Source organism: Bos javanicus, chromosome 6 (assembly GCF_032452875.1).
Source record: "Bos javanicus breed banteng chromosome 6, ARS-OSU_banteng_1.0, whole genome shotgun sequence".
NCBI classification, from domain to species: Eukaryota; Metazoa; Chordata; class Mammalia; order Artiodactyla; family Bovidae; genus Bos; species Bos javanicus.
This window is the reverse complement of record NC_083873.1, coordinates 114,072,846-114,093,210: the sequence shown is the minus strand read 5'-3', so window position 1 is coordinate 114,093,210 and position 20,365 is coordinate 114,072,846. Positions and strand designations below refer to the sequence as shown.

General features: G+C 56.3%; 1 protein-coding gene across 2 annotated transcripts in view; it reads right to left on the bottom strand.

The window, feature by feature from the left end:
• The window catches only part of SORCS2 (sortilin related VPS10 domain containing receptor 2), a 493,339-nt gene that overhangs the window by 180,744 nt on the left and 292,230 nt on the right, over window positions 1-20,365 (bottom strand). For both annotated transcript variants that reach the window (XM_061420930.1, XM_061420932.1), the window contains exon 3: window positions 9,716-9,815. In XM_061420930.1, coding sequence (XP_061276914.1) covers window positions 9,716-9,815 — 100 coding nt within the window. The remainder of the gene's footprint in view (window positions 1-9,715; window positions 9,816-20,365) is intronic.

Below are 20,365 nucleotides of genomic sequence, written 5' to 3'. Positions count from 1 at the left end.
AAAGGACAGCACTGTCCATCATGTCCTGCGTCTTGAGCCAGCCAGGGCTTCTGTCACCGCAATGGAGGCCACATTCAATACAGAGATGCAGGACCACAGTGGGCTGGTGAGGGGGGGTGTCTATACGACCCACGAAGAGAAAGGAGCTTTCTCATTCCAGGGCTCCCTCTGGGCAGGCTGGAGGTGCAGCTGAGCAATGCCCCCTCTTTCTGGCATCCGAGATGGGGGAGAAACAGCAGGGCCAAGGGGGAGGCAGGCACTGGATTGAGCGTCCACTCCCTGTTGGCCGACCCGGAGGCCAAGACTCTCAAGGCGTCTGAGCTCCACGGGATGGTGATCAGCTGCCTCCCAGGGGCTCTGAGATGTGGCAACGCTGGTTCTGGGCCAGCCAAAGGTGCGCACCCTGGTTTGCCCTGAAGGCGGAGCCACCCGAAGGCTTTAATTTATCAAGGAAAGCTGGCAGGTCCAGCAAACACCAGGGCCTCCCAGGGCCTGCAGCAATGAGAGAGTAGACTCATGCAATGTGGGCCCCCGAGAGACGTGTCCAAACCCTGCTCAGCACCCCATCACCTTGCCTGTGGGCCCCTGTTTTCTCATCTCTAACAGTGGCCACAATCACTGCTTTGGGGATGCTGCTGTGCCCTCGGGTGACCCACCGTGGCTCCCAGCCCAGCCTTTCTTCCCCTCACTCCACCAGCCTGGAAGGACAGACACGTGAGCGTGGGGAACATTGAGCAGAGCACCGCAGGTGTGCATCAGGAGGTCCCTGGAACCTGCGAACCCAGATGGAGTCCCTGACACACAGGTGGCCAGCCGCCAAGATGCACCCAGATGGCCTTTTTGATACACTCGAGTTGAGCTGTGGCTGTGGCTTTTGGGGTCTTAGACGCTACATCACCTGCAGGAGAGAGAATAAATCCAGGTTCCCTTTCCTTCTCTGTTTATTAGCTCCAGAGGCCAGAGCCCAGGAGGCATGTTTTCTGAGAAGGCTTTTTTCCTTTTCTCTCTTCTCTTCTGGCAATAATCTACTGGTTTCAGGAGGGCATCATTTTCCACACATTAGCTGGAGATTTGAGGGCTTCACTCCATGTCTGAGATGGAAGCTCAGTGCACCGTCAGGCCCAATTGAGCTATTTTTCTTCTGGACGGGATGGGATGCCTGATGCTCCAGGGAAATGGAGACCATCGCTGAGTGGAAGCGAAGGCCTGTTTACCTCCAGGTCTACTTCCCCCTGCTCTGCAGGCCCTAAAAGCTGGCTTGTTTTCCCACCAGGCAGGGGCTCCTACTCCTGGTAACTGACCTCTGGGGTGTGGCATCAAGCTGCAGCAGGGGGTGACGCCTGGGGACCACAGGGGGTTTCCAGGAGCCTTGACTTTGTTCTCAGAGAGCCGAGGGGGGTGGGGATGAATACGCCACCCCGCTGGCCTCATCTTGTAAGCTGAGGCTGATCAGAGAACTCTGGAACAGGAAGGAGGGCTGGGAGGCCTGCCCAGGCTGAGGGGGGCCCCCTGAGAGATACCCCCCAGAATCAGAACCACAGGGGGCACACGTGACTATTCTGTACCACGAGCCCTGATCACTGCCTCCCACTCCGGCCTGGCCAACCTGAGGGCATCCTGCGTATCACCTCTGGATGCCATGGGCCGATGGATTCATCCTTCTCATCCTGGCTCTTCATATGCCCCCTAAGGCCTGCCACCTCTCCAGGGCCCTCCCGTGTCCCTGTTAACCCACTGACCAGAAGGCTGGGGCATCTTCTAAACACAACACATCTCCTGACTATGTCCTTGTTTTCCCTGTGAACCTGCCCACCTAGGTTCAGCCTCTTTATCACTCAGCTGGACCCCACCAGTGTTGGAGCCACACAGATGCCCATCAGATGGCTGGATGAGTGAGTGGATGGGTGGGTGGATGGATGGGGAATGGATGGGTGGGTGGGGGAATGGATGGATGGGTGCCTGGATGAATGCATGGATGGGTGGATGAATGGGTGAGTGGGTGAATGGACAGATGGGTGCCTGAATGAATGGATAGATGGATGGGTGAATGGACGGGTGGATGGATGGATGGATGGATGGGTGGATGGATGGATGGGTGGGTGGATGGGTGGGTGGCTGGAAGGGTGGGTGGATGGATGGGTGAGTGGATGGATGGATGAGTGAATGGATGGATGGGTGGGTGGGGAATGGATAGATGGGTGGATGGATGGGTGGATGGATGGGTGGGTAAATGGATGGGTGGGTGGCTGGATGAATGCATGGATGGGTGGGTGGCTAGGCAGGTAGATGGGTGGAGAGTGGCTCTCCCTCAGTCCACTCCAGTCTCCCCACCACAGCAAAAGAGCTTTCTTAAAAAACAGGCAAGCCAGCGCATCTGATCTCATCCTGAGGACTCCTCCAGTCTCGCCCTTGAGAACAGCCCACTCAGATGGTCCTGGGGGGCCTGGTCCCCCAGCGGGTGGCCTGCAGGCATTCTGCCTGGAGAGCGCTCTCTGGACATGACTCACTTTGCAAGTAAGCAGGAGCACAGGGCACCATGAACACTCCCTGGGCGGCAAGCATCTCCAGGAGACCTGCCCACCTCCCACCCCAGAGAACCGATGCCGCCGGCATCCAGCTCCGCAGCCCCCCGCTCCCCCAACCACTGGTGGAGCACACTCACTCCAAGGGAGCACCTGGTGGTTGCCGAGGGGTTTCTCATGGAGGTGGCAGCCCCCCGGCCTGGCTCAGGTCCAGAGAGACAGCCTGAGTGTAAGCACTGCACGCAAGGGTGCCACACTGAGGTGCCCACGTCCCTGCACTGCGGCAGGCCGCAGACACGGGTGTGGCCAGCTCTGCAGCTGCCCAGGACAGGCGCGGACACCCCTGAGCTTGCCGCCTGAAGCTCAGTGTGCATCTCAAGCCCGTTTCCTGACAACAAGGAGATGGCAGGTCCTCCCAGGTTGATGGGAGGACAGAGCAGGGGTCCAGGCTCAGGCCTGACAGCGCCGTCAGAGAGATGCAGAGTGACGCTGTTGGTCCTCCCACAGTCCCCGTGGCGCGGGCACTGTGCCCGCAGGCCACGCACTGGCCTGGCTCGGTGGAGGGGCACTAGCCCCTGGCGCTGTCCAACACAGACGCAGCATTCTTGCCACAGGGGCCAGCACTGTGCTACCCTTGAGTTTCCTGTGACCCCCAATTACACCCCAGAGAGCCAGGTGGGGAGATGCTGGCAAGCGAACCCCCTCAAGCCGGGTCCCCCCCAACTCTGTGCCTCAGCCCTTTCTGGTCAGATGCTTCTGCGGAACAGGGAGATGCTGGTCAACATTCCGGAAGAAGATTTCAAAACAACAGCCACACGACCCATCTCAGTGAGAGGAGGAACAAAATGAAGGCCTGATGCTTAGCACAGTCTTTAAAACACCGGAGCATACCTGGGCTTCCAAGCTCCCAGGAAACAACCTCTGATTGACCATCTGGCATGGAGGTGGGGGTCTGGGCGGGGGTGCAGCAGGCATGCCTTGGGTCTGCTGCTCTTAATGTGGGCAGGTCAGACAGAGATCGCCCCACCTCGGAGTCCTCTGAGTGACAGCAGGAGGGTCTGCGAACGGCCAAGGCCATGGGACGGGGCTAACCTCGGCTCCCTCCTGAGGGCAGACCCCCACCGTGTACCGCGGAGGCCACAATGAAGAAGCAAGACAAGGGAGCTGAGCCAGGAGGTCAGCTGTGAGAAGGGGGCAGGGTTCATGCCAGAAAAGGGTGGAGCCTCCACAGCAGGGAGGGGGCGGGGCCTCTGCGCTAGAGGGGCGGGGCCTCCAGGTAAGTCGGCGGGGTGTGCATTCCAGGATGGGGCGGGGTCTCTGCAGCGGGAAGGGTCTCTATATCAGCAAGGGGGCTCAGAGTTGGAGACCAGGTTTAGGACAAAACCCCAAGTATTTGAGGAGAGATAGAGACAGAGGCTGGAGAAGGACCTGGCAACCCACTCCAGTATTCTTGCCTGGGAAACCCCATGGGCAGAGAAGCCTGGCCGTCTACGGTCTTGGGGTCGCAAAGAGTGGGACATGACCGAAGCCACAAAACAACTGTTAACAAGAGACAGAGGCGGAGATGGAGAGACAGAGCGTGCCTATTACCTGTCCTACACGTGTGGCCTTAGAGGAGACCCTGGACCTGTTGGTTCCTTCGCCTGTGAGATGATGTACAAGCCCTTACTTTACAGGAGGTTGCAGGGATCAGAGGTAGCCTACATAAAACTCCTAATAGGAGGCCTGCTACATCAGGGGCCTTCGGAACTCATGCAGTTCATCAGGATGACCAGTCTCTTCCCAGCCATGGTTTGTACTCTGCGACATCAAGTTTCTTGAGAGAGAGATTTGTGGCCTGATTCATTTCCATCCTGAGTGCCTGGCCCGTGGCAGTTTCTCAGGACGTCTCGGGTGAGTGAGCAGAATGAACAAGTAGATGAATTGATGGAGATCTTGTCCTGGCCCCGTGCTTCCCAAAGGAGGAGCCACGGCCCCAGGAGGGCACCTGCTGGTGGCTGGACCAGGGGTCCTGAGGCTTAAAACCAGAGCCTTCTCCTGGGTCATCAGGTTAACAGGGATTTTTTTGTTGAAAGTGTGTGTGTCTCTGTGTGTGATTTTAGCATTCAAACCAGCGCTGATACATCATGAAGTAAAGTGAAAATTCACATGAATTTTTAATATAAACCATGACACTTGAAAGCAATTCCATGTCCCAGCCAGCTCCCCCTGGGCTGTGACTGCACACCCTCTCGCCCTGACAAGGGGTTCTCCAGGCTGAGTCAGAAACACGCTGCTAGTCCAAAGCTAAATCAGGAATTCAGACAGCACAGAAGGCATACGGGAACACTGAGGGATCCTCAGGGCCCCCGGGGTCTCAGGTCATGCCATGACAATGGTAGAATGTCGTGCCCATGGGCATCAAGGCGGGAGCTCTGGTTATACTACAGGCAAGACAAAAATGAAAGGATATTCATTTTGTAAGACAGCTTGCAAAGTGGTCTCTTAAGGAGCTATAAAGTGCTGCTTAGTCTGTAATTGTTGCTAAATGGACTCCTAATAGCATTCACATCTTCCTGCAAAACCTATCCATTGCCGGTAACTGCAGAGGTAGCCCCTCCACGCACGCTCACGCAGGCGCCCCTGCAAATAAAGGACCCGATCTTTTCCCAGATCAGACTCACACTGGGGTAACCTCTTGCACTGGAAGGGCTCACTTTGGGCCCTGTTCTTATTCCTCCCACAGAAATGCAGCAGCAAGAGAGGTTCGGTCTCCCAGGGCTCCACCAGAGCCTCAAAGCTTCAAGAAGGTTTGCACTGTCTGTTCAGCTTGCCTCCGTATCCCAGGGCCCAGCAAGGTGTTTAATCTGCATCTGATATCTGCAGCAGGTACTTAAACTACATCTGGTATCTGTACCACATAGTAGGTGCTTCATCTGAATCTGATATCTATATGATTGGACCAAGGGTTCTCACTCTCCAGCACCAAGCTTGTCGCCTGGCGCATAGTAGGACCTCAACCCACATCTGCTGAATGGATGGGGCTTGGTGTTGAGATGGAGCATGGAGACCTGGTGGAACTTGCCCCCTGTGGAGGAGAAGCCAGCACAGGCGGTGGACAGAGCAGAGTCTGGGCTCTGCCCACGGGGATCTCACTCCCCACCTGCTGCTCCTCCACGGGGAGGAGCCCAGGAGAGTCCAGAATGCTGGAGCTGGGAGGGGCTTTGGAGAACCCCTAGTGCAACCTTCTCATCTTACAGAAGGGGAAACTGACGCCTGAAGGAGAAATGGGATCTTCCAGAGTCACTCAGCTCAGCTGTGGTCAGATGGGGTCTGGTCCAGCCACCACACATTATTGACACCCCCACCTCCAGCAAAGCGGGCTGGGCTGGGCTGGTCTGGGCTGGGCTTGCACCAACATGGGGACCCCTATCTGCTCCCGGGAACTTTGCTGCAGGGTGCCCGGTGAGCTCGAGGGTGTGATAGAGCGTGCTCTGGCATCCAGCAGAACTGGATTCGAACCTTGCTCAATGCCAAGTACAGACACAATATGTTTACTGCATTGGTGACAGCTGAGCTACCCCACCAGCTGGGTGACCTGGACAGCTCGCCCAGCTTCCCGCGAGTCTCTGTTTTCTCATCTGAGCAGTACAGGTGATGATGCAAACCCCCAAGTCATGCCCCACATCCACACAAATAAATGACGACTATTGACATCCGGTTCTGGACCAGGGCCTGGCGTGCTCTGCACGATCGCCGGGGCGTGGCTGAGGAGCAGGGAAGCTGCAGAGCGAATGCATGAATGCAATGGCAAGAGGACGTTTCCGCTTTTCCTGACGGGGCCCCACCCCAGCCCCAGTCCAGCCCATTGCTCCCATGTTTCCTGAGAATGGGCTGAGCTCTAAGGGCGGTGTGCAGTGTGCCTGGGCTGCTCCCCGACCCCTAGGACCACCCTTCAGAAGTTCGCAGACCAGCACGTGGCCCCCCCGTCTCTCCCCCACCCTCAGCGATCCCTGTGGCTTCCGGCTCTTCATCTGACGTGGTCTCACATCAGCCTTTTCTGTAACAGCGACTGCGGTTTTCTGCTTCCCGATTTCTTGAGAATGAGCTGAGCGCTAAGGCTGTGCACTTCACACACAGCAACATCACCGGTGGCAGACACTGGGGAGGGGACGCCTCCGGGAGCTGGCCGCCAGTGTGCACCGCGACGGGCAGTGAAATGAGCGAGGTGCTTTCTGCACTCGCTTGGCGTGTCTTCCCTTGATCATCACCCCATTAAGAGATGAGACACCTGGGGACGGACCTCCCTGATGTCCCCTGGCTGGGGGGTCATGTCAGAGCTGGAATGAGGACAGAGGTCCCCAGTCTAGGTGCTGCTCCCTGGACCCCCTCAAATTCAGGGGGCCCCAGGCAACCCCAGGAAGGAGCCCCAGGCCTCACACACACAGGCCCCTTCCGGGTGGCTGGGGGCTGTCGCCCAGCACACCACGGGCCCTCCACACCTGCTCTCCCAGGTGTAGGGGGAATCCGGGGATCAGAAAAGACCACGAGGCAATGGCATCCGTTCAGCAGGACCAGCTGCTGCTTGTGACGCTCACTCACTCATTCATTCGTTCCTTCAACATCAGCCGAGTGCTTGCGCAGGGCACAGGTCTACCCCCAGCCGTATTTCCAGGCTAAATTCTCAAATACCCTCTCAAGGGCATCACTGATGAGTGTTCTCCTTTTCTCTAAAGATGCAGACTTCTCCCTGCCTGCACCTGTCCAGATGTTGTCTGCAGAAGAGACTCTGCTTTGTGCCCCAGTTGGAGCCCTCCCCCCACCCTCCATCTGCCCGAGCCCCCAGGGGGTCAGCATGGATGCCTCACTCCGGGTGTCCTTGGCCTGCTCAGATGCCCTATCTGAAGCCCCCTTGCTGAGTTCCTGCCCATCATCTCATTAACGCCCACCCCACCGCCTTTGCCCTGGCGGCTGCTGCACGCAGGGCCAGGGTCTGTCTGTCCTTCCTGCTGTAGGCCTGGCTCTACACGAAGCCTCCCCTGATCTCCCAGCCTCAGAGACACCCTGCTGCATGCCTGCACAGTTGCCTCTGCCTGTCTCGTTTCCAAAGGTGGACACCGCCTTTGGGGCCAGCCCTGGAGCCACGGTCACACCCCAGCTGGCGAGGGGTCCCCTCTCACAGGGACCATGAACAGCAGCTTGGGGATGGCTTCAGGGCCAGGCTGGCCAGACAGACGGAACTTTGGGGATGCAAAGGGGATGAGTGGCGTGACCTTCTGTGTCCACTGTTGCCTAGAGTCTAAAGGTGGACGGGGCTCTCTGGCGTGGGTCAGCACCAGCCCCCAGGAGCCCTCCTTGGCCTCACCTCCGAATCAGTGACCCCAGGAAGAAAGAAGACAGCAGGCAGGAGGCAGGGTGTCTGTTCTTGCCCGTCCCAGCACTCCGCTCTCGTGAGCGATGAAGGGCCTCCTCGCTCCACACGCTGTTGTGCCCAGGCCTAGCCTGGGGTGCTGCCTGGGCGTATCCCTCGCTGACCACCCCCCAAGAGAGCCCTGCGGCTCAGAGGGCAGGGGCAGCCCTCAGGAAAGGCGAGCTGCTCACAGCAGAATGAGGGTTCGATTCCAGCTGTCTTCTTTCCGAGCTGGGCTGGAGTCGGACACAGGATGAAGACCGCTTGGGGGCAGGTGAGGCTGAGCTGTGGATGCTGTGAGTGTGGTGGTGGTAGTGGGTGGGGGTCACTCCCTCCCACTCACTGTCATTTCTCCACAAAGGAAACTCCCAGCTTTGGAGCCGGGTGAGGCTGGGGTCAAACCCAGGTCTCCCACCACCAGCTGTGTGATGATCGGGTGGTAGCCTCACTTTCCTAGGCCTTAGTTTTCTGCCCTGGAAAATGGGATATTAACCCCTCCTTTCCAGGAACAGAGTGAGACCATGCATGTGAGGACCCCAGGCAGGGTCTAGGGAGACTCAGGCACTGGTGAAAGCAACCCCCTGCCTTTCTCTCTTCAGTCCCGAGTCCCCTCCAGGTGCCAGTGTCCCCATGGACATGCCCCCTCCCCCCAGCAGCCCTCCCCACCTCCGCATTCCAGTTCTGTCCATCAAGAAACCTTTACAGCAGTAAAAGTCAAGGAAAGGGGAGGGGGGACGACCTGCAGAAAGCTGACATCACATTAAAATGTGCCACCAAGATGACCTGGACATCCCCCAGCAAATGGCCACACACTCCAGTTCTCATGTTCCGTAAAACCCTGCAAGGGGGCTTTGGTCCCTGCAGAACCTGCCAAGTGCACGCACACACCGACTCCTCTGGGCCCAGTAACCCACCACGAGTTTAGCCATCACACCCTCCAGTGCCCTCCGCATGGAGCCCTCTGGCATCTATGACTCCCTTCCTGGGATGTCCTCAGCCTACACAGGCCTTCCCAGGCTTTACGCTGCTCCACGCTGTCCATGAAAGTCATCATCAGAGCATCTGTCCGTGCCGTGGGCCGCCCTCATGTGAGCAAGTGTCAGGCTCTGTGTTCTAATCCCCAGTGCGGGGTTACACTGCATTCCCCAGGAGGTGCCTGGCCCGTCCAGGCCCCTCTCTGTGACACGGATCTGTTTCTCTGGAGGGAGTCAAGCATGCAGAACAGCTGGGGCACACCCGCACTGCTTCCTCTGACTCATTCTGGGGTCCCCAGGGGGCCAGGAGGCAACCCTGGCTTTGCAAAAGCCCAAGTTCTCTTAGAACTTAGCATGAGTGCCAGTACCTGGAAATGGCCGAGTTCCCTGACCCGCACCTAGGCAGAGAGCAGAGTCAGGAGACTCTCAGACCAAGAAAACAGAAAGTAAAGTTCAGATGAAAAACCAAATCAACAACGACAACAAAAGGCAGGAGATCAGACAGTTTTTCGCTGCTTTGCCAGGACTCCAGACCAGAAGACTCTTTCTCCCTCTAGAGCAGCCACTACACCCCCCAACCCCCACTCTGCCTGGATGGAGGCTGGCCCAGGGCAGGGGCAGACACAGACATCAGGACAACCTTCCCTGCCCCCAGGCACAGCCGCTGTTTTAAACCCCTTTGTCCAAATGAACGCAGGTGGAAGAGCGAAGGGAGACACAGAGAGCTGGGAGGTAGACACCTCACCTGCCTTCAGGGCCCCAGAGGAGCAAGGTGGCACCAGTCCCCCACCGCCTGCCATGCCCAGAGAGGTGGCGGGCGCGGCACCTACCTTCCTCTTGTTGGTCGGGCAGATGTAGAAGTTGTCGATGACAGTGGTGACGCCAGGCTGGAGGGTGAGCTTGGTGTAGGATGTCCCAAAGTCCGACGACCTGTGGAGGGCAGGATGACAACTGTCAGCAATGGGTCCCCGCCACGCCTGTGTGTACTGATGGTGTCTGGCACAGGCTGTGTGCCAGGGGTCTCTGGGGACACCCAGGACTCGCCCAGCTCTGTCTTCCAGCGAGCCACCTGCCCCAGGCATTCCACAGTGTCCCACCCTGTCCACGGTCTGTGCGAGTTCTACCATAGCTGCATCACTCTCGTTAGGAGGGGTCTCGCAGGTCCTGGCCATGTTATTTTGACTCCTCAGAAAACCCTGACAGATTATGTCCCTATGTCCATCTTGCAGAGGGCCAGAGGGGATCTGTTCCTGCCCGAAATCACTCAGCTAACAGGTGGCCGACTCAGGACGTGCATAGTAGCCCGCCCAAACAGCTGGCGTTCTGTTTGTTCTACGGAAGGTCCCTGCCACCCTGAGTCCTGTCTGCTCGTCCTTTTCCCTTTCCGGGCCGTGAGTTCCTCCAGGGAGCTGCACCCTCCTCCCTGACCACGTGTGCCCCCAGGGCCCCTGGGAATCAGACCCCTGTCTTCGAGCCAGCTCGTGGGCGTCAGCACCTGCTCTACTCAGCAGGGCCTGGGGGCCAGTCCCTCCTGTCCAGGGGCCCATGTTCCTGTCTGTGAGGCAAGGGCTGCAGGAAGGAACCTCCGAGCTCTAACCTCCGCCCAGAGCAGCCACAGCAGTGGAAGAGATACACCCATCAAGGGCAATTTCACAGCAGCCAGCACATCTGGATGCGGAATTAATCCTATGTCAAAACTCAGCATCCTCAGCTGAGCTCAGCTCAGGGACCCTGGGCCCAGCGCTCCTTGGAACCAGCCGGTTAAAACGTGTAGTGACCACAGAGCCAGAGGCACAGTCCAACCCAGGTGGCACTTTCCACCCCACCCCCCAAAACTGACATGTGGAGTCCCAGAGGCCTCAGTTTCTCCCAGAGTATCCAGTCTTCTGACCGGTCAGGAAGCTCACCCCGAGGTGGGGACAATGACAGGAGCGGGCGCCCAGGGCTGCTGGGGACTGCTGAGGCCCGCTGGGCTGCCGCCCCTTGGATCTGTCCATCTGATCGCCACTGAGACAGGTTTGGATGGAGCTGAGCTCCAGGGCTGAGGGTGGCCGATCCCAGCTATTGACGGGGCCTGTGTGGGGCCTGGGCTGCAGGTAGCCAGGGCAGCCCTTTGCCCTCTCTGGACTCATCGAAGGGCTGGGTCGGGCTGTGAGTCTCAGGCTCCCCCAGTGTGGCCGGGGTCCAGGGGGAGGCCTGGAGCTGCCCAGGGTAAGTGCCCCACCCCACCTGCAGTGCTGTAGCTCCATCCCATCATAGTACATCCTCACCTTTCTACAGGGATGTGCCTCCTCCCTGCCTCTTCCCTAAGCCTGCCCTTTCCCTGAGGCTCCAGAAAGATGGGTCATGTTTATGGCCCTGGTGCTCAGTGGCCCCTTGTCCCCAAAGGCCTGAGGTCACAAGGTCCTTCCCCAGGCTAGGACAGAAAGCAGCCCCTGTGCCCCCTGACTCCCGGGAACTCCAGCAGGGGCTGCCCTCTCCCCAGTCTCCTTCCCTCAACAGGATCCTCTGACTCTCTACCCACTCCCCTCCCCAGGTATCATTAGGGAAGCACTTACTCTCAACACCTTGGAGAACTGATTTTCTTCGGGAAGGAGGAAGCTGGAGGCCCATTATGGGAGGAATCGATTTAAAGACCCAGGAAATTCCAGAATCCCCAGGGAAACAAACAGCTGTGCTTGGAAGCCTGTGCCTGGCAACCTCCAGCCTCTTGATCCCCTTCCCTCTCCCTCCCACCCCCAACAAGCCACCTCTAAGACCTGTGAAAGGCTCTGCCTTCCAGACACTTGGCTGTCTACCCTTCCCTCTGTCCAGACACCCCAGCCCAGCTGCCTCCCTTCCCCCATCTGTGGCCACAGCAGCCTGTTCACACCTGCTCACTCAAGGGTGCCTGCTGGTGTGAGCCCTCAGCAGGGAGAGTGGGACCCAGGCCCTGCAGCCTGGAATCTATATTCTATCAGGGCCCGGGGAGGTGGCTGATAAAAAAGCAAAAACACAACTCTGTCAAAGGAGACAGGGACTGGGAAGAAGCATAAACAGGGTGGGGGACAGAAGGAGCGGTAGAGTGCTGTCTCAGAGCGTGGCAGGGAAGGCCCCTCAGACACTGGGTTGAGATGGGAAGGAAGGAAGAGAGGGTGCTCCGTGCCAGCTACAGACACCAAGGACTGCCAGCCACCCCCAGGAGCTCAGAGAGAGAGGCAAGGAACAGATTTCCCCTAGATCCTCCAGGAGGACCCAACACTTGCAACCCCCAGAACCCAGGCTTCCAGTCTCCAGACCGTGGATAACAGTTGCCATTGTCTAAAGGCAGTATGGTACTTAATATGACAACCCCAGGAGCTAGCACTGTTCCAGGTAGACGGAGGCGCAGGTTCAAAGGCCCAAGGATAGGGCCCCCCTCCCCTCTCCTGCTGGACAGGGACGGAGGGGCCTGCTCAGAGCAGAGTCCAGCTGTGGAGCATCAGGAATGCCTCAGCCTACAGGAATGCAATCCAATTCCTCCAATGGCCACTTGCCAGGGACTGGGGACATCAGTTCATTCATTCATTCACTCTTTCATTTAACTCTTTTCTTTTATTTTGTTCAGTTCTTTTATGCTGTAAGCTTCACACTAGGACTGCGAATTGAAATTTCTGTATTCAAGTCCATTCCCACCACACAGGTTTATTGCAGATCTACTATGTGCTAGTCACTTCATCCCCTGGTGAGTAGGACAGACACTGCCCTGCCCTGTGGGGATGGCAAGCTGGCTGGTGAGACGGAGAGAGCAGACAGATGGACACATCCAGAGAACCTTGGGAGACTCTAAGGGGGGACGTCACCCCCGCTCAAGGCCAGGAGCCATGCTCATTCCCATCTCAGGGCCAGGGGGCATGCTCAGCTCCCATGCCACCCTCAGTCCAGTTCAGTTCCGTCACTCAGTCATGTCTGACTCTTTGCGAACCGTGGACTGCAGCACACCAGGCTTCCCTGTCCATCACCAATTCCCAGAGCTTACTCAAACTCATGTCCATCGAGTCAGTGATGCCATCCAACCATCTCATCCTCTGAGACCCCCTTCTCCTCCCACCTTCAATCTTTCCCAGCATTAGAGTCTTTTCAAATGAGTCAGTTATTTGCATCAAGTGGCCAAAGTATTGGAGTTTCAGCTTTAGCATCAGTTCTTCCAATGAATATTCAGGACTGATTTCCTTTAGGATGGACTAGTTGGATCTCTTTGCACTTCAAGGGACTCTCAGTCTTCTCCAACACCACAGTTCAAAAGCAACAATTCTTCAGCGCTCAGCTTTCTTTACAGTTCAACTCTCACATCCATACATGACCACTGGAAAAACCATAGCTTTGACTAGATGGACCTTTGTTGGCAAAGTAATGGCTCTGCTTTTTAATATGCTGTCTAGGTTGGTCATAGCTTTTCTTCCAAGGAGCAAGCGTCTTAATTTCATGGGTGCAGTCACCATCTGCAGTGATTTTGAAGCCCCCAAAGCATAAAGCCTGTCACTGTTTCCATTGTTTCCCCATCTATTTGCCATGAAGTGCTGGGACCAGATGCCATGATCTTAGTTTTCTAAATGTTGAGTTCTAAGCCAACTTTTACACTCTCCTCTTTCACTTTCATCAAGAGGCTCTTTAGTTCTTTTTCACTTTCTGCCATAAGGGTGGTGTCATCTGCATATCTGAGGTTATTGATATTTCTCCCAGCAATCTTCACTGCCCAGCCAATCCACAGATCTCCCATCTTGTCAACTCTTCCTCCTGAATTATTTACATTTCACCCCAACACCACCAGCACTCCACCCAGGCCCTCTTCATCTCCTATTGTCCTTGAGGGGGTCCCAGTGGATAATGGGATCAGAGGAGGAGGTGGCCAGTGCTGACTGGGTGGCTGGTGATCCCCAAGGTGGGGGCGGTGAATGAATTTCCAGTAGCTGCTGTAACAAATTACCAGAAAGTTAGAGACTTACAACAAGACACATCGATTATTATGCAGCTCAGGAGATCAAAAGTCCAAAATGGTTTTCTGGGCTAAAATCAAGGCATCTTGATGCCTTGGAACACCTGCTGGAAGGTTCGGGGTGGGGGCAATCCATTTCTTTGTCTTTTCCAGCTTCCAGAGGCCTCCTGCACTCCTGGGCTCATGGCCCCACCTCCATCTTCAAAATAGATGCCTCCAGTCTCCGCTTCCATAGTCAAATTGCCTTCAACTACAGTACAAGTTCTCTCTTACTCCTATGATGAAGACCCTTGGGATTACACAGGGCTCACACAGATCATCCAGGATAATCTCCCCACATTCTTTTTTTGTCCAAGCCACTTGGCTTGTGGGATCTTTGTTTTTGGGTCAGAGGTTGAACCTGGGCCCCTGGCGGTGAAAGTGGCCTAACCACTGGACCACCAGGGAACTCCCTGCTGTCTGTCCATCTTAGCACACCTGCAAAGTCCCCCTTGCCATGTGACGTATCCACAGGCTTCAAGGATTAGGATGTGGTATCTTTGAGGGTTCCTGGAGGAGGAAATGGCAACCCACTCCAGTATTCTTGCCTGGGAAATCCCATGGACAGAGGAGCCCGGTGGGCCTCAGTCCATGGGATGGCCAAGAGTCAGACATGACTGAGCACACACAGAAACAGCAACAGTCTTTGGGAGGTGTTACTTCTCCTTCCCCGAGTGGGCATTTGAGCCAGGTCTGGGGTACCATGAAAAGCAGGGTGAGTAGCCAGAGGGGCTACCATGGATCACGAGACAGATGACAGGGCCAGGGACTGAAGAGGTGGACGGACCAGGCGTGAATGGCCCCAGACGCCACAGAGAGCCTGGACCTGCCCTGCATTACAGACACCATTTAGTAGATCGAAAGAATGCAAAAGATTTCATTATAATGTCATATTGGTTTCTGTACCAAGTCGCTTCAGTCGTGTCCGACTCTTTGCAACCCTATGGACTGTGGCCCGCCAGGCTCCTCCATCCGTGGGATTTCCCAGGCAAGAATACTGCAGTGAGTCGCTGTGCCCTTGTCCAGGGGATCTTCCCGGCCCAGGGATCAAACCCACGTCTCCTGCGGCTCCTGCATTGTAGGCGGATTCTTCACCGCTGAGCCACTGGGGAAGCCCCATATTGCTTGCCTGTTGACATAGTATTTTGGATATACCGAACTAAATAAAATCTATTACTAAGATGCATCACACCCGTTTCTTTCATGAATAATTTTTTAAGAGGACTTTTAGGTTCAGAGCTAAATGGAGAGGAAGGTACCGAGGTTCCCCGGGTCTTCGGGCCCCATGCGTGCGTAATCTCCACTCCCTGCCAGAGCAGCACGTGTGTTCAGCTGCTGCGCCCACTCTGACGACAGCATTGTCACCCAGAGTCTACAGCTCACACAGGGGCCGCTCTTGGCTGGTACGTTCTATGGACAAATGTGCGGCGACAAGGACCCACCACCGTAGTGTCACAGAGAGCAGCGTCACCGCCTAAATTACCCTGGGCCCACCTGGGCACCCTCCCTCCCTGTCCCAGCCCCGTAACCACTGATCCTTTCACTGTCTCCATAGTTCTGCCTTTCCCAGAATATCACGTACGGTATTGGGATCATGCCGTCTGTAGCCTTTTCAGACTAGCTTCTCTGCCTTAGAAATATACCTTCCAGGTGCCTCCAGGGCTTTTCAAGTCACCCGTTTCTACTTTTTCATGACAATCCACAGGTGACTTGCCTCCTATTTCTACCGGGCTCGCTGGTCTGGACACATACTGAGGCTGTGGCGGGCTCTGCAGGGTGTGAGCGGGGCTCTGTGGTCAGGTCAGCGTCCCCGTCTGGAACGTGCCGTCTCAGGGGGATGAGCAGAATGACCAGGTGAAGCATGTTAGACAGTGTCTCGAAGCAGCCGGGAGGAGCTCGTCATCACTGCTCTTTTAGGAGGACTGGAGTGACTGAGGGACGGGGGAGGAGCAGAAAGGAAGGCAGGATGTGTGCCCAGGGGGGTGGAATTGCTTGAGCAGGGGCAGGTGAAGCGTTAGATGGTGGGAGGCGGTGGAGGGTGACCTGCGTGGCATGGGAGATACTGCTCAGATCAGGTATGGCCCCCGGGGTGGCTTAGGACTGGACTGGGAGTCAGGACAAACCTGAGGCTTGCTCACCAGCACCCGACCAAGCCTGCAGGATGCAGTGGGGCTGGAAGATGGGAGAGTTCAGAGAAGCACATTTTCCCTGTGCCCACAGCCTGGGCCACCCCTCACCTGGCACCAGCTGGGGCGTCCTGAGACCCCTGAGGTCGAGAGGTACTGTGGTATTGGGCTAACTGGGAATGAGGGGTCTAGTGGTCGGGGTCTGGGCTGTGCCCCCTTGCTGCTACTGGGTGTGAGCTTCAGGCACACCCTCAGGGTTGGGCATCGGTTTCCCCTTCAGGCACCAGAGGGATGCAATCAGAGTCCCTGGGGCCCCTGTGAATGGAAAAGGCCGTGGTCACGTGCCCTTCTCCTGAAGCAACGCTGCCTGTTATCTGCCTCCTGGCCTGCCTGCCCTGAGGCCGGTTTCCTTGAGGAAACCCTCACCCAGGCAGACCTTGTTTCCTGGGGGCCACACGAGTGTCCAGATTTCACTTCATTCTTTCCTCAGACCACCTGCTTCTCAAAGAAATACAAGAAGAACAAGTCCAGCAGGGATGGTGTCCGTGTTGAGAAGATTTATCCCAAGAAAGGAAAGTGGAAAGTGAAGTGCTGCGTGGTCCCTGCCTCTTCCTGTGGGTCCAGGTGCTGCCAGAAATAAGCATCGCTCAGTATGCAAACCAGAGATGGAAATCAGAACTGCCTGGGGTCACCCCAGACACCGGATGATGCACAGGCAGGTCCCCGTCTCTTGGTACCTGGAGTGCGGTATCTCTATTATGAGCTCACCAAGCTTGAGGCACGGATGACTCAATTAAATGCTTTCCATTCCTGATTCTTCTCTAAGCTCCCCACAGCCCCAGGGTACCAACCCTGAACCTAATGCCGTCGCCTCCTGCAGTGCCACCAGGCACCAGAACAGGAAGGCTGTGTGACCTACAGTGAGCAAGTATCCATCTCTGGGCAAGTTTCCCATAGAAACCGATCAGATTTGCCTGATGTCTGAACACCAGCCAACAAGTGCCCCCTGGACTTGCCTGTTGAGGGGAGACTCCCCGATTCATCTCAGGATGGTCAAAATTCCTGTGAGAGCTGAGCATGTCCAGAAGGGAGAACAGGAGTGAGGGGAAGAGGGAAAAAGGAGGGTGGGGGGGAGAGGGGGAAGAAGAGAGGAAGGGGGGAACAGTGCCCAGCCAGGGTCTCCTCTGGGCCAGGCTTCCTCCCAACCTACACCCTGACCTTCCCCAGTGCTAAGACCGTCTCCAGGTTCTTCTGACTGTAACTCAAAAGTCATCATCCCATCTAGATTTGTTCAAATTAAAACTTTTGCATAAAAATAGACTCTACTTCGGGCAAATAGATATATGAAAGGCAAGTGCAGTTGGAAAATTGCTATTTGTAAATTGGCTGCTTAATTGCTAAGTGTTTGTACATATGCACTTTAAAAAAAATTATTTAATTGAGCCGTTTTCATAGTCTATAATTATTTCATTGGCAAGGACATGTGTTCAGCTCCCGCCCCTCCCCCACAGGTGAGTCCCCGGCTCCGAGGATCTCCTTGGCTACCTTGGAAAACCACGCAGGTGGGAAGGGGGCCCCCCTGTGTGGCTGGTGCCACCGGCAAGCCTGTGGTCTTGAGCAAGGCCTGGACCTTGGTGAGACTCGGTTTGTTTATCTGTGAAAGGGTCAACAGCACAGACCTCAGACACCCACGATGAGACTGGACATGGCGGGAGGGGGGCCCGTGAGGTGGACTCACGGTCCCGGGGCCACCTGAGGGGTGCTGACCCCACACCGCGCTTGTGTGGACCTCTCTCTGGCCGGATTGGACTCACCTCCTGTGCCCTGGTGATCAGGACTCAGGACCAGCACCGCCTCTGCATGGTCACTGCGCAAAGCCCCTGGACAGACCTCAGGGCCGTGCCAGGGGCCTGAGGCCCAGCTGGGAAGGGACGTGTGCAGAGTCCCCTGGGGATCCATGGCACAGCCAGAACTCAACTCTGGTCTCCGGGGACCTCCCCACCTCCCTCCCAACAGAGGGGGCGTTGTGTGTTAGGACGGTTTCCCAGCTGACCACCCTGCTGATGTGAGATGAGAAGGGATGGATGGTGAGGGGCCACCACCCCGGGGTTCTAAGGAACTGACAACCCCAGGGGCCCTTGTAAGATGAGGCTTTGATCTGTCACCCAGGGCAGACAAATACATCCGCGTGGAATCATCGAGGGAAAGATCTGCCCAAGCCGCTGATAGACTGGTCAAGTCATTCTAGAAAATTCCATGATGTGGCTTGAGATTTTGAGTGTGAAATGTGGAGTCAGGTGCCAGCTAGGTGGGTGAGCCGCTGGAAGGGGTCTCAGTGTGCCCTTGACAGGGCATGACAGCAGTGGCGGGGGAGACACCAGTCATGTTGCCCTGAGGCTCTGAGACTGTGGTCTCCCTCCAATGGGAAAGGCATCTTGGGGGGAGATTAATAGACTTGTGGACTCACACGTTCTGGACACCACACCCAGGGCGGAGCTCAACCTCGCTAGGACAGGATGACCTCATTGGACCAGGAGCACGCCTTCCCATTTTACAGGTGGGAAAACTGAGGCTCAAGCCATATCACCTGCCTTGCGCAGGATCTCACGGCACCTACAGGAAGCTCAGTTTAAGCCCAGGCTATTGGCTCAAGTTGCTTCCTCTGCTCCACCCCGGGCTGTGTCCAGACATGCACTCCCGTCCCTGGGGGCTTCACAGGACCGGGCACTCACCCCGTGTGGCTGGACTTTCTGACTCCATCTCTCCCTCTCGCAGAGCCTGGCAGGCGATGCTCTCTGCGGTGTCAGCTTTCACACGCTGCCCGCAGCCCACCCCTACTCTGGAATCCTCTCAGTATTTCCTGTGGGTTTTCTCCCCGGTTTAAAGCTTCTCCTTAACTCAAGACTAGTCTTTTTTTTTTAAATCTCTTTTATTGAAGTATAGTTGATTGGCAGTGTTGTGTTCATTTCTGCTGTCCAGCAACATGACTCATTGTCTTCCCTGGTGGCTCAGATGGTAAAGAACCCGCCAGTAATGCAGGAGACCTGAGGTGGATCCCTGCGTCAGGAAGATCCCCTGGAGAAGGGAAAGGCTACCCACTTCAGTGTTCTTGCCTGGAGAATTCCATAGGCAGAGGAGACCGGCAGGCTACAGTCCATGGGGTCGCAGAGGGTCGGACACGACTGAGCGACTAACATTTTCACTTCTGTATACTTTTTCGTGTTCTTTTCCACTCTGACTTACCCCGGATGTTGGATACAGTTCCCTATGCTTTGCAGTGGGACCGTGTTGTCTACCCATCCTGTATATAACGGCTTGTGTCTGCTAACCCCAAATCCCATGCCGTTCCCCGTCTCCTCTCCTCACTGGCAACCACATGTCCGTACTCCATTTCTGTGCGCCTGCTTCTGCTTCATCCGCCGTCTCCTCTCCTCACTGGCAGCTACACGTCTGTCCTCCATTTCTGTGCGTCTGCTTCTGCTTCAGAGAGAAGTTCGTTTGTGTCACACTTTAGATTTCACGTGTAAATGGAATCATACGGTATTTGTCTTTGTCTGACTTACTTCACTTAGTATGATCATCTCCATCCATGTTGCTGCAAATGGCATTATTTCATTCTTTTTTATGGCCGAGTGATATTCCGTTGTATATAAACACCACCTCTTCTTCATCCATTCGTCTGTTGATGGACATTCAGGTTGCTTCCATGTTTTGAGCCCAAGCGTAAGCGCAGGCCGTGTTTCCGGCCAGCCCCTTAGCAGGCGGCCCCCGGTTTTCCATGCCAGCACTCATGATCACGTGCCAGTGCCCACCTCTCCATCCAGGACGTGTCTGCACCAGGAGTGCCTCTCCCAGCCAGCTCTCCCACATGTGGTTTCTAGCCACCCTGCCACGTCTCTGTGGGTGCTCTGTGCCCGCCTGTGTTAGGTGCTGTGAAGCTTGTCAGCGGATCTTTCTAGAACGGAGCTGGGCTGGGCAGGGCCTGGCCCCAGGGCCTGCTTCCGTAGCCCCACCTGCAGCTCTGCCAACACCTTAGGGATGGAAAGTGGTGCAGGGCCTGGGACCAGGCCACCCTGCCAGGCTGCGCGCAGGACGGTCTGCTCGAGCTGGCTCCTGACCGGCTGCATCCGCTTACTCCACAGTGAGGACCACTTCCCTTTGAATGAACCTGTCTTATCTTTCAGAATCCCTGAGACATGTGATTCCTTCGGCTCAAGAGTTCCTTCCAGTGCACTTTTCTTGAGCGCCTGTTCTGTGCTGGCTTCGTGCTGAGCGTGGAGGGAAGGGGTGGGGAGTTCAGTGGCGGGTGGTGCCAGTGCGACTATGCTTCCTGTTCAGATGCTGGGAACTCCACACCCACC